This window comes from Vulpes lagopus, chromosome 4 (assembly GCF_018345385.1).
Source record: "Vulpes lagopus strain Blue_001 chromosome 4, ASM1834538v1, whole genome shotgun sequence".
In the NCBI taxonomy this organism is placed as follows: Eukaryota; Metazoa; Chordata; class Mammalia; order Carnivora; family Canidae; genus Vulpes; species Vulpes lagopus.
In genome coordinates this window covers 54,724,482-54,738,430 of record NC_054827.1, presented here as the reverse complement: position 1 = coordinate 54,738,430, position 13,949 = coordinate 54,724,482, and the positions used below count along the sequence as shown (strand labels likewise).

Sequence of the window (13,949 nt, the reverse complement as noted above, 5' to 3'; positions counted from 1 at the left end):
AAGCTTACCACTGTGTCATTTAAATCAGTGGATTTTATAACAGCATCCTCTCCCTGGGATAATAAAACTTAACATGTATATGTGCTGTTTCCTTTGCATTATATGATACAAGTTGAAAAATCTTCTCTTAGGGAGTTAATGTCCACCCGTTGAGAAACCGTTCCTTACTTCCTTAAGCATTCTTTTTTTTTTTCTTTTTAATTTAAAATTCCAGTATCGTGAACACAGTGTTATATTAGTTTCAGGTGTACAATGGAGTGATTCAGCACTTCCATACATCACCTAGTGCTCATCACAAGTGCCCTCCTTCATCCACATCACCTATTTCATACACACCCCCACCCCCCACAATGCCCCGCACATCCAGCTCCTCCACCATTCTCTACAGAAGTTAGCGGGAACACCAAACATACGAATGTGCTCAGCTGACCACAACCAAACCCTAACGCAGACCACAAACAATGAAAAGATCAGGGTTAACTATAACACACCGAAAGTAAGACAGCCCAACGACACACAGATCCCTCTTTGATAAGGAATGAAGAAGTCACAGTCTCTAACTGTGGGCCTCATTGTCAAAGACGTGGTTACCCAAGACAGGGCTAGAGCCATCTGGGCCAGATGAGCATCCCTGCCCTTCTGATGCTGTCTGCCACCCAGTGCTCCCAAGGCTGTGGGTGACCTGTAACCCCCTGGGATGCTGTGCTTTCTGATGGGCACCCTGGGAAGATGGGCCTTATCAGGCCATGACCCACCAACATGAAAAGCCACCACTGCTTTCTATCCCTTTGCCGCTAAAACCAAGGTACTATGAAGAAAATCAGAATTTCTACAATACTCCCTTTCATTGTGAAGGAGGCTTTCAGAATTTGTTAAGGTGTGTTATGTTTGGCACCTTATGGATGATAATTTGTGTTATCTTTAGCATCTGTACCTTCAGAGAGAGTTATTTCTGTAAGGGAGAGTGGTAGGGAGAAACAATACTCAAACTCGCTTGGCAAAGCTAGTCCATGTAAATCAATTTAGGAGGAAATTCTGTATGAAGAAATTAAGGCAGCTGATGATTTAAACAAAACTGCCTGGTTTTAGGTGGGGGAAACAGCATAAGTTGTAATGGCTGCTGAGAAACAGCTGCACAATTCCCTCTGGGCTGTACCGTTCATCTGGCTGGAATAGGTTTCACACCCACCATCCCACCGCTGCCAGTCCCAGTAAGGGACAAGAAACTGAAAGGTCATGGAGATACTTTTTTTTTTTTAATTAATAAACTATTTTTAGAACAGTTTTGGGTTTACAGGAAATTGAGCAGATTAGACAGGAAGCTTCCGTACGTCCCCTCTCCTGCTCACAGTCTCCCCTCTTATCTCGCATCGGTGTGGTGCTTGTGTTACAGATGATGAACCAATATTGTATATTATTTTCAAAAGCCCATAATTTATGTTAGGGTTCACTCCTGGTGTTACAGATTCTGTGGGTCTTGACAAATGTATAAGGACATGTGTTTGTCATCCTCGGGTCACACGGAATAGCATCACTGCCCTGACAACCTCCTGTGCCCCCCACCCCACCCCATCCTGCCCTACCTGCAGGGCACAGTCAGTAGGTGTCCTGACTCTGCGTCATGGCTTTGCACCTGTGTACCCTCCTTCATGGACCTGAGTTCTGCTCCTGTCCCTGGCCCACCCTCTGCCCCCCTCTCCTCTGCACCTGACCGGGTCTCTGGTCAGTGTCTTTCCTACTTCTCTGCGCTTCACCTTCCTTGCAGTGGTCACAGTCTGCCTGTAGACAGCTACAGGAGGGACGTCTCTGATGCTGGCGCAGAGGTTTATGAATGAGGAGTGTGACCAGAGGAAGGCCAGAGCTATTTCAGGTCTCCCTCCTCTGTCCCTTTTCTGCTTCTTAGGCATGATACCCACATTACCCATTACTCAGGTCAGACCAGATTTTTCAATCCTGCCCTTTAAAAATCTACCACTTTATTTTTTTAAAAAAGATTTTATTTATTTATTCATGAGAGACACAGAGAGAGAGAGGGGGAGAGAGAGAGAGAGACAGAGACACAGGCATGGGGAGAAGCAGGCCCCATGCAGGGAGCGCGACATGGGACTTGATCCTGGGTCTCCAGGATCACACCCTGGGACGAAGGTGGTACTAAACCGCTGAGCCACCCGGGCTGCCCAAAAATCTACCACTTTAGGCACTATTTATTGACTCTTACAACGTAACCTGATGAGAAGATGAGGGCCACTTACTTTCTTCCACTCTTCCTTACTTGTACCTTCTGACAGTTACTGCTTTTACTCTGAATATCTAAAACATTCCCATTGCTATACTAATAGTTCCTATGCTTTTGCTCTAAACTGACCTAAAACAAAAATGACAAAGATCAGTTTTCAAAAACAATATTAGTTTTCATTTCACTCCTGAGTTTTTTCCATTGCTGTATCCCAATTTTCCTCTTTCTTGAATTATTGTTTAGAATTATTACAATATTTTCCCTATTTTTTTTCTTCACAAGAGTCTTAAGAATTTCTGTCCTATATTGCTTTATATCTAAAAAGCATACTGTTCTTTTTTATAAGATTTCAGTGTTGAGTGAGTGATGTTGCTTTGTTCATGGCACATTATCATCCCTGGTCCAGGCAAGAATCCTTATTGATTGATCCATTTGCCTCCTTTTTATCCCTAAACCACATTCTCATTCTCCTTACTTTTCCCATAGGCAGACATGTTAGTGTGTACATATACACACACACACATATATTTAAATTTTTTATATATATTTAAATTTTGTTATTAGAAGTATCTTGTTGAGTTTGTATTTTTTTGAATTTATATAGATGGGGTCTGTAATCTATCCTAATTCTGTTTCTTATGGGGCATTGTTTTACAATGCATTATATTTTCAGTCCATCCACATTTCTCTGAGTGCATCTAACCCATTGCTTGGTGTATGTCTACATTTGATACCCATGTTTTTTCCAGTGATGGGCATCAAGTACAAATATATTTTATGTTTTCTTTAAACATTCATTGTGTTTGAATATATTTAAGCCCTCTTAATTGAATATATGCCTTCTGGTTGAATGTTCAAATAAAAATACATATTTATGAGTTGTATAGGTAGTAAAGACCTACATGAACTTGTGTTAAGTTTCAAGAACTGATAAATAATTTAGAGAATTGTTTTTCTAATAAAAGCAATCCTTTGACTAAAGACAAAGCTACTTGTACTGTAAGGTCTTATATAGAGGAGAGTAAGTTCTCAGAGCCTGTAACAGAGTATGAAATACAGAGTTGAAATAAAATGCTGTAGAAGGAGGTATAAGTACCTTACTCTGGTAATGTGTCATATATCCAACTTTTAAATAATATTTTATTAAAATAAAGAATACCATATACCCTAAGGATAATGAATAGAATAGAAACGTCATGGAAAGTCATTACTTTGCAGAAGAAGAGGAATTTCCAAGTGTTCTATTTAAAAGCAATCATTGTAGCCTTGATTAAACATTACATTTAACTTTAACCTTCTTATAAACTGAAAACTTGAAAACATAGTAAATTATATCAGCTTTCCTAATCCAGATGGAGGAAGCATACTCATTCCTCAAGGTAGATGCCATTTCCTGGTAGAGATACTTCTCACTGAGCATCCCCTAGAGTAACCATGGGTATAGGAAGCAGGCTAAATGTTATTAGCAAGATTAACATTGAATTCTGAAAGCTAGAAGCCCAAGTCTGAGGTAAAGTAGAGATTTTACTTAGGAAGCAGTGTTTTATTTACACTCGAGCAAGTATTTGATTAAAACCCTAGAATTATCATAGAGTGCTACATCGTTAGCATGCGAAATCCATTTAGTCTTAGAATTGGCAAGTATAGGTAGAAATCCTGATTCTGCCCCCTTGTTATCTGTATGGTCCTGGACACATTTAATCTCTACAAACTTCAATTTTCTCATATGTAAAAGTATTAACTAGCAATAAACTACCTTCTAAAATTGTGGCTAAGATTAAATCAGGTGAAAGTTCCTGGGATTCTTCATCATGTACCACTTAAATTTGTTGTTAGGATTAAGTATGATGAGCTGTGTGTGGTTCTGGGATGGTACCTGGTGCATACGACCAGGTCTTCAGGGCACACTGACATCCTGTCCTTTCTCTTCACTATGCTAATGATCATTCCTTCTCTACTTCAGGGGAAGCACAAAATGCATGTAGACACTGGAATGGAAGGTGATTGGTGTGGCCTTATTCCCGTTGGACAGTCTTGTGATCATGTTACGACAACAGGCCTAAAGTGGAACCTCAGTAAGTAAAACCCTTGCACAAAGGGTGGTTTTCTTTTTTTATTTCTTTTTTAAAGTGTGTGTGTGTGTGTGTGTGTGTGTGTATGTGTGTGTGTGTCTGGTATATACCTAGCAGTGAGCCTGTTGGATCACAGGTAGGTCTGTGTTAAACCTTTCATTGAACTGCCGGGCTATCTTCCAAAGCAGCTGCACCATTTCATATTCCTACCAGCGATGTGTGAGGTCTCCAGTTTCTCCCACAGCCTCACCAACACTTGTTACTATCTTTTTATTTTGTTTTTACACATCTTAGTGGATATGCCATCATATCTCACTGTGGTTTTATTTGCTTTTTCCCTGATGACTAATGATGTCAAACACCTTTTCATGTCTCATGGGTCATCTGTTTATTTTCGTTGGTGTAGTGTCTTCAGATCTTTTGCTCATATTTTTTTTTATTTAAAGATTTTATTTATTTATTCATGAGAGACACACACACACACACAGAGAGAGAGAGAGAGAGGCAGAGACACAGTCAGGGGGAGAAGCAGGCTCCATGTAACAGAGTATGAAATACAGAGTTTTTCTCCAGGATCACGCCCTGGGTTGAAGGCAGTGCTAAACCGCTGAGCCACCTGGGCTGCCCTTTTTGCTCATATTTTAATTACATTATTTCCCTTTTAAGGTTGAGTTGTAAGATTTCCTTATACATTCCAGAAAGTCCTTTATCAGATACATCACTTGAAAATACTGTCTCAAAGTCTTTAACTTCTATCATTTTCTGAGATTTAGTTCACTAAATTTATTAATTTAGTTTTGATGAAGTCTGATTTTCCTCTTATGGATTGTACTTCTGGTGTTGAATCTAAGAATTCTTTGTCCAGCCTTCTTCATGATTTTGTGTTCTTGAAGCCTACTTTACTTTTCAGAGAAGTAGCTATTCTAACTAAAGTAGCAAGTTCTTTTCATAGTCAAACCTCTGAGATTTTATAAGATTAGCTGCTTTTACTAAGTTTTAAAATGTTTCCCAGTACTTATTAACTGTAATGGGTCCTAGTTGTACTAAAACTGTCTGATTTGAAAGGAACAGAAAATGAGTGGATCTTTTCATGAAATAAGTGCTGATTCCAAAATAAACCATGAGGCTTGTGAAATAGGTCAACTCTAGTCTCTTTAAGAATAGTAGTAATTTAATCAAAGAGCTTTGTGGATGTCAAAGGGATTGTCTCCTGATTGACCAGTTACCTCTAAGGTTGTAAAAAACTAAAATATGGAATCTTGTCATTCTTTTTTAACATGTAAAACTCTTAGGTTCCCACGAGGAAATAAATATTTCAAGAAGTAAATAATTTGAAGATAAAAAGATATTTTAAGAGACTTTTCTATGAGCCACTGCTGCAACAATTAGGAAAAACTAGAGATATTTTGAGGCAAATGTCTAGAGAGCTCATCAGAATTTGAAAGGACAGTGAGACAGATCCACTTCGGTGCACAGAAATATATGACAGGCTTTGAAGCTGTTTAGCTGAAGCTGACATGAGCTCCCATTAGAAACTTTTTATGCAAACATTTCCAACCTAAAACAAATGTACTCTTTTAGATTTCCATTCATTCCCAGGACCCAGTCTAGACACTGGTGAAGTCCTTCTGGAACCAGCAGTGACCTCACTCTTCAGGGCTGGCACCAAGTTAGGAGGAGTACTGAGCAGGGAGGACGGTTGGCAGTCCAGCCAGTGGCTCCACTTCCTTTATCTCACGGTGATGGGACAGAGTCAGAGGATTATACAGGATCCACTAGGGCTCTCCAGAACATCTTCTGATTCCCTGTGTCCTACAGTAATGGTCATGTCCTAATTCCATGTAATGAAGCTGACTCTGGGAAGGGGGCCTTGGGCATGCCATGGCATTTAATCTTACTCTCCGTGATAATTTTTAGTCCTGCAGAAATACTCTGTACTATTACTTATTTATATATTTACAGATTGCTTTGACTTTGCAACAATAATTTTTTTCCTCTAAAATTTTATGTACAATGCATAAATAGCCACTTAATGCAGTATGCAGGGCAAGAAAACGAGACAAACTGTTTCAGCAATTCTCTGTGGTCAAAGTGCTAACTAATGGGGTCTTGTGATAGGTAATATTACATCATTAAAAAGTAGTAATAACAGCTGGGAAATGATGCAATGTCAACTTGAAGAACAGTGTCTAGATATCTTTCATGGAGAGGGCAGGGGCCCTACTTAACTCACTGTCATTGTGAAAGCAGAGACCTCGGTCAATGTCAACCTATCAGGCACACTATGAAGTGACAGGATGGCCCAGGAAGGAGAAAGAAGGCGCAGTAACTCAGGTGCTGCTCACCTCTTAGGTCAAGGAAAACCTGCAAGTGCTCCTAAGGAAACCCATCAGTTTCCCTCAGGGATGTGAGGGTGATCTGGCTGTGACACCATCACCCATTGATCACCAGGGCTGATCTTGGCTGCTCTGGCTGGCTAGGCAAGTGTCCCCTTCCACTCTCCCCACTATTCCTTGTGCATCGCTCCCAAGGCTGTGCCCTGGATCGTAGAGGACAACCTTCCCTGATAGAGGAAAATCGTTCTTTGATCAAGGGTATACGAGTAGCTGGACACCCCTGCTAGAACCTCCAGACAAGCACTCAGGGTCCATGTATAGGAAAACATAGGGTAGTCAAGCTTCCAAGACACCAGACACATCCATATGAGGTGTTGTGTGTGGCAGTCTGCCTTTCTTTAAAAAAAAAAAAAAAAAAAAAAAATTCCCGCAGGGGGTCCAGAGGCTGGCTGTGTCCCAGTCATTACCCACTCTAAAACATGATGCCCCAAGTTCTGAAGCTAATCTGATTTCCCTGTTTCAATCTGCTGTATCTCTCATTACATTCTGTCTCTAAAAAGGTGCCTTTGTACCCATCACCCAGAGTGAAACTTTACGTGTATGACAATAATTTACTTCATAGCCGTATGCTGTGAACATTCTGTGACATGTGTCTGGTACCAGGGTTTCTCTGGGCCATGTACACTTGGGAGTAAAATAGCTGCATCATAGGCAAGAGCACCTTCCCCTTTACTAGGTGTGCCATATTGCTCTGATGGTGGGTATGCCATTGTACGCTCACCCAGGAGAACGCAGGAGCTCCCATGCTCTGCATCCTCACGCGATTCTTGGTATTGTCAGATCTCCTCATTTTTGCCACTGTGATGCATGTCAGTGATATTTCGTCATGGTCTCTGGTTACCACTGAGGAAAGCATTTTTTGTAGTTACTAACCATGCTGCTTTCTTCTTCTGTGAATCACTTTATTTTGCCCTTTTAGCTATTGGACTGTTTGGTTTTCCCTTATTATTAGAAGTACTTCAGTCCAGGGATCCCTGGGTGGCTCAGCGGTTTAGCGCCGCCTTCAGCCCAGGGCGTGATCCTGGAGATCCGGGGATCAAGTCCCACGTCAGGCTCCCTGCATTGAGCCTGCTTCTCCCTCTGCCTGTGTCTCTGCCTCTCTCTCTGTGTCTCTCATGAATAAATAAATAAAATCTTTTTTTAAAAAAAGAAAAGAAGTACTTCAGTCCCAATTATCTTCTTCTTGGCTGTACTTCGCCTGTTCAGTTGAAATGCAGTTGTTTACTGCATTTCTGTATGTGTTGAGGTTAGTAAGTTAAAGGCAGTCAAATGTATCAATCTTTTTCTTGAGGATTTGTAGTTTTTGTCTGAAGTCATCTTTCTATTCCCCACAGTCATAAAGACATTCTCACATTGTAGTTTTACGTCTTATTTTTAGGTCTTTTCTTGCACCTGAAATTGATTTTTGTGTATGATATGAGCTAGAGATCTGATTTTGTTTTCCATTACCGATAACCAGTTGCCCTAGCACCATTTATCATACTTTCTCCAACCATAAGTCTTCACATTCAGGGGGATGTTTCTTGAATTTCTAGTCTGTTCTCTTGGCTTACACACTTCTTTCTGTACTGACCCCACACTGCCTTGATTACAGTAGCTTTATAATACTGAAATATGGCCAACTGGAGTCTCCCAACTTTGTGGAGAGAATTACGTGGTTATTCCTGGCTTTTCAATCTTTATAAATGTTAGCATTAACTTGATGAGTGTCAGGTACACAATTCCATTGTAAGGTTTATTGGAATTATTTTTCATTTCCAGATTATTTGGAAGAATACAACAATTGAGGAAGAAAATTCCTGTGTGATTGAGTCTTCTGTAAACATAATATCTCTCTCCATTTACTTAAAACTTTTTCATTGCTTTCAATAATTTAAAAATTTTGTCCATAAGATCCTGCACATCTTATATAAGATTTATTTCTAGCAACCCTATATTTTGTATCGATATTATAAATTACACCTTTTAAAAATTTCCATTTTGGGATCCCTGGGTGGCGCAGTGGTTTAGCGCCTGCCTTTGGCCCGTTGCGCGATCCCGGAGACCCGGGATCGAATCCCACATCAGGCTCCCGGTGCATGGAGCCTGCTTCTCCCTCTGCCTATGTCTCTGCCTCTCTCTCTCTGTGGGACTATCATAAATAAATAAAAATTCTTTAAAAAAAATTTCCATTTTCTGAGCTCCTTGGTAGTATATAGATAGACATAAAATTGATTTTATATATTATATCAGTATATTGCTGAATGTTTTTATTGTTTCTAGAGGAGGGGAGGGACAGAGGGAGTGGGAGAGAGAGAATCTGAAGCAGGATCCATATCCAGTGAGGAGCCCCATGTGGGGCTCCATCTCATGACCCTGAGATCATGACCTGAGCCAAAATGAAGAGTCAGATGTTTAACTGGCTGAGCCACCCAGGCATCTCACTTTTATTATTCCTAAAAAATGTGAGTATAGATTCATGTGGGTTTTCTATTTTTGATGGTCGTATTTTTGATGGTGATCAAGTTTTGCATTTGGTCAGGCCTAACTGAAACAGGAGCCTTAAAAAGCCTATTTCTTTGTTCCTCATGTAATATGACAGAGGTCAGTGGTTACAGGGCATGGCTTCTGTGCGTCCTCAGCCTTTGCCTCAAAATCGCAAGATGTTGCAACTCCAGCTACTCAGGTCCCACTTCAGCATCAGGAGAAAGGAAAGAGCAGAATGGGGAGTGAGAGAGGAGAGTGCCCATGGCAGGAAAACAAGGCTTCAGGGTTCCACCATTTCCAGAAGTCCTTCCTGCCTCCACCCTTTTTTGCCTCAGTGGCTTGGACTATCGAACAGCCACCCTTGCTGCGTAAGAGGCTGAGACGTGCAGTTTTGTGTCTAAAGACATGGACATCCCCAGTGACAGACAGGTGCTGTTGGGAGGAAGAGGAGAATGAGTAGGAGTCTGCTCTTCTGTCAAGAAGTGTCTTTTCTTTGTCCACCATCTTGATGAACAGTTTAGCTACACAAACAAACAAACTCTTACCTTCCCTTTCTTGTCTTGTTGCTGTTGAAGAATCTGCAGTTAAGCAAACCGATTCTTACACATTTCTAACCTGTCATTAACCCTGTCCTTTAGACCTCATGTTTTTCTTGCATGTCCTACATGTGTACTACCACATGCGTAAGTGTAACCTTTCTTTTTTTTTTTTAATAAATTTATTTTTTATTGGTGTTCAATTTACCAACATACAGAATAACACCCAGTGCTCATCCCGTCAAGTGCCCCCCTCAGTGCCCGCCACCCACTGACCCCCACCCCCTGCCCTCCTCCCCTTCCACCACCCCTAGTTCGTTTCCCAGAGTTAGGAGTCTTTATGTTCTGTCTCCCTTTCTGATATTTCCCAACATTTCTTCTCCCTTCCTTTATATTCCCTTTCACTATTATCCATATTCCCCAAATGAATGAGAACATACACTGTTTGTCCTTCCCCAATTGACTTATTTCACTCAGCAGAATACCCTCCAGTTCCGTGCACGTCAAAGCAAATGGTGGGTATTTGTCGTTTCTAATGGCTGAGGAATATTCCATTGTATCCATAGAGCACATCTTCTTCATCCATTCATCTTTCGATGGACACCGAGGCTCCTTCCACAGTGTGGCCACTGTGGACATTGCTGCTATAAACATCGGGGTGCAGGTGTCTCGGTCTCACTGCATCTGTATCTTTGGGTTAAATCCCCAACAGTGCAATTGCTGGGTCGTAGGGCAGGTCTATATTTAACTCTTTGAGGAACCTCCACACAGTTTTCCAGAGTGGCTGCCCCAGGTCACATTCCCACCAACAGTGCAGGAGGGTTCCCCTTTCTCCACATCCTCTCCAACATTTGTGGTTTCCTGCCTTGTTAACGTTCCCCATTCTCACTGGTGTGAGGTGGGATCTCATTGTGGTTTTGATTTGTATTTCCCTGATGGCAAGTGATGCAGAGCATTTTCTCATGTGCATGTTGGCCGTGTCTATGTCTTCCTCTGTGAGATTTCTGTTCATGTCAAGTGTAACCTTTCTTTCATTCTAGATGATTCTTTCACTCTGATAAGTGGTACAGTTTATCACTTGTGCAAATTCCTCAGATAAGGACATGGTGGTTCAAGCTGTGGGCAGTGATTTGCCTAAATTCACATCGTTAGGGATGGATACACACAAAAGTTTACAGAATTCAAGTCTGTAATGCTATTTTTCCCTATTTCTGATTAGTAAATGAAAGATTTTCTGTAAAAGGCAAGTTGATGTTAAAAAGAAATCACTAAAATGAATTTGGGATAAAGAGAAGAAAACAAGAGGAAGGAACATGTAGAGTGAAAGAAAGAAGTGGAAAGGATTGGCAAGAAGAATTTAAATTCTCTGGGATGGAGCTCTGAACTTCTTTATGCTTTGGCCTAAGAAAATACCAAATGGAATAGCCATCCCTCTTATTTATAACACTCAAATTGAGTGTGAAATTATGCATTCATTGTTCCTTCTTTTACGTGTTTTCAAAATCTAAAAATAAATGACAGAATGAAATAATTTTATAGCACTGAGTGAAAGAGACTCAAGACTACCCCAAGTGAAATATTTTTGAAGAGAAAAATTAAGAGAAAACCATTTGAAAAGATTTTTCATCTCAGTGGAAAATAATTTATAGTAAGTGTGTACCGGTACCAAATTTTCTGTGGGAGTCCTCTGTGAGGAGTTTTAAGTGCCAGCCTAACAAGGGAACAGCTTATGGAGCTATAAAACAACACCTGGTAATAATGCAGTTTCAGTGAGAAGGACCCTGAATTCTCACTCCATTACGGCTCTACGTGATTCTGGTCAGTTAGTGTTGTAAGTCTGGAGCGCAGGGGAGAGGTCAGTGCCAGAGATAGAAGCTTGGGAATGGCTGGCATGTAGGTGTCAGGGCTCAACAACAGCTGTGCCCACTTAGGTTATAACCTTTGGTGAGCTTGTGCCACTAATATGTGAGATATTTTATATTTTTATGTGTCTTTGTTATTATTTTTAAGTATTGCTTTTCTAGTCCAGTGCTTTAAAAATGGCACTCTTAAACTGTGACATCAATAATTCCTGTTTGATTCAAGGACAATATCTTTCCTATCCTTTTTTTTTTTAAGATTTATTTTTTAAAAGATTTTATTTATTTATTCATGAGAGACACAGAGAGAGAGAGACAGAGACAGAGACAGAAGCAGGCTCCATGCAGGGAGCCTGACGTGGGACTCAATCCTGGGTCTCCAGGATCATGCCCTGGGCTGAAGGCAGACACTAAACTGGGCTGCCGTGATTTATTTATTTTAGAGAGAGAGTGCATGGTGGGGAAGGGCAGAGGGAGAGACACTCTTAGGCAGACTGTGCACTGAGCATGGAGCCCAGTGCGGGGCTCAATCTCATGACCCCGAAATCATGACCTGAGCCAACCAGCTATGTCACCCAGGAGCCCATTATCTTTTGTATCTTACTTCTTTGATAACTGGTCACTCACTTTGAATTGAATTAAAGATATTGTTAATTTTTTTTACATAAAACACATGCATTAGTGATCAAAGATGATAATAAGGATGGATTTTTGTCTATGTGTGCCTCCGTCTCCCCCAAGGAAGCTGTTAGTGAACGTTTTCCACCCCCAAACTGTTTTCTCAAGTTTACAAATAGGTGAAATTACTTTATTTCATCACACTTAAGATGTCATCGATTATAAGATACATTATTATTTTATGTTCACTAAGGAAAAAATACTAATTATAATTGCAGAGATGAGGGGAAATGTACATATTAGAACTGATAAAATATGGTAGATCAAATAGTACAGAATTTATCAAATTATATGCAGAGACATAATTTGTTTTTATACTTTGTTTACTGACCTCAATGAAGTCAGCTAGGATTCTGATAAGGGCTGTTGATTCAGCGATCACTTTGAGAAGTAAATCCATCTTATACCAGTGTTAAGTCTTCCAATCCATGATCCTGGGGTCCTTTCATTTGGATCTTTAACTTCTTTCAACAAAGTCTTGCTGTTTTGATACTACTGTAAACTTTGTACTTCTAAATTTGTTGCTATGTATTGTTTTAATCCTACTGTGATTGGAGTTCTCTTTTTAATTTCATCTTTAGGTTGTTCATTGCAAGTATATAGTAATAGAATTGATTTTTGTTTCAACTGATCTTATATCCTTTGACCTTCCTGGATTCATTTATTAGTATTATTGGTGTTTTAGTGGATTTCTTAGGATTTTTTTTTTTATATATTCAAGATCATGTCCTCTACAAGTGAAGGTAGTTTCTTTTTAATATGAATTCTCTTGTTTCTTTTTCTTGCCAAATTGTCCTGGCTAGAACCTTCAGTACAATTTTAAATATTCAAATAATATTGAAAGCAGCAAAAATGGACATCCTTGTCCTGTTCCTGATCTTAGATGGAAAGCATCCAGGTCTTTCACCATACATATGATGCTTGCTGTTGGTTTTTTCTAGATGTCTTTTATCAAATTGAGGAAATTCCATTCTAGTGATAGTTTGCTGAGTGCGTTTATCATGAAATAGTGTAGATTTTTCTTTTTTAAATATTTTCTATTGAGATGATCATATGCCTTTTTGTGTTTTTTTTTAATTCTGTTGATTTAATGTACTACATTAATTGGATTATGGATGTTAAGGCAAATTTGCATCCTTATGACAAATCTCACCTATTCATGGTGTGCAATTCTTTTTATATATTGCTGGATTCTGTGTTCTATTTTGTTGAGGGCTTTTGCATCCATATCCTAAGATAAATTGTTTTGTAAGGTGGTTTTGTTTTGTTTTGTTTTGTGATGTCTTTGACTTGTTTTAGTATCTGAATAATATGGCTACCTACTCTTAAAGTCTAGGCATTCAAGAGGGAAACTCTGGGGAAGTCAGCCAAGGCAACAAAAGCAAGACACAAGGGAAGTAGGTCTAGCAGGCAAGATGCAGATTTGAGAAGAACAAAGCATAGAGGGAAATCTGGTTGCAGGAGATCCCTGGTGTATGTTCTGATCCAAAGACAGGTGGTACCTTGCACCTTGGCCCTCTTTTGTCTGCTTACTGCCACAAAGAAAGGAGGGGGAAGAAAAGGAGACCTACAGGGCCAGCTTGTTTCTAATGACTAAACAGCAGGGCCTGGCTGGCCCTTCTGAGGAGCAGATATCACTGAGCATTGAAGCTAGCACAACTTTATGGGGAAGAAGTTGCATTTACACAAAAACTATATGTAATATC

The 13,949-nt window shown here is 40.0% G+C and overlaps 1 protein-coding gene across 3 annotated transcripts in view; it reads left to right on the top strand.

The window, feature by feature from the left end:
* Positions 1 to 13,949, top strand: part of TPK1 (thiamin pyrophosphokinase 1) — a 312,036-nt gene that overhangs the window by 219,792 nt on the left and 78,295 nt on the right. For 2 of the 3 annotated variants that reach the window (XM_041751936.1, XM_041751935.1), the window contains one exon: positions 4,200 to 4,311. In XM_041751936.1, the coding sequence (XP_041607870.1) occupies positions 4,200 to 4,311 (112 nt within the window). Of the gene's footprint in view, positions 1 to 4,199; positions 4,312 to 8,465; positions 8,783 to 13,949 lie in introns of those variants that run through there. The other variant, XM_041751934.1, reaches the window with a different exon arrangement.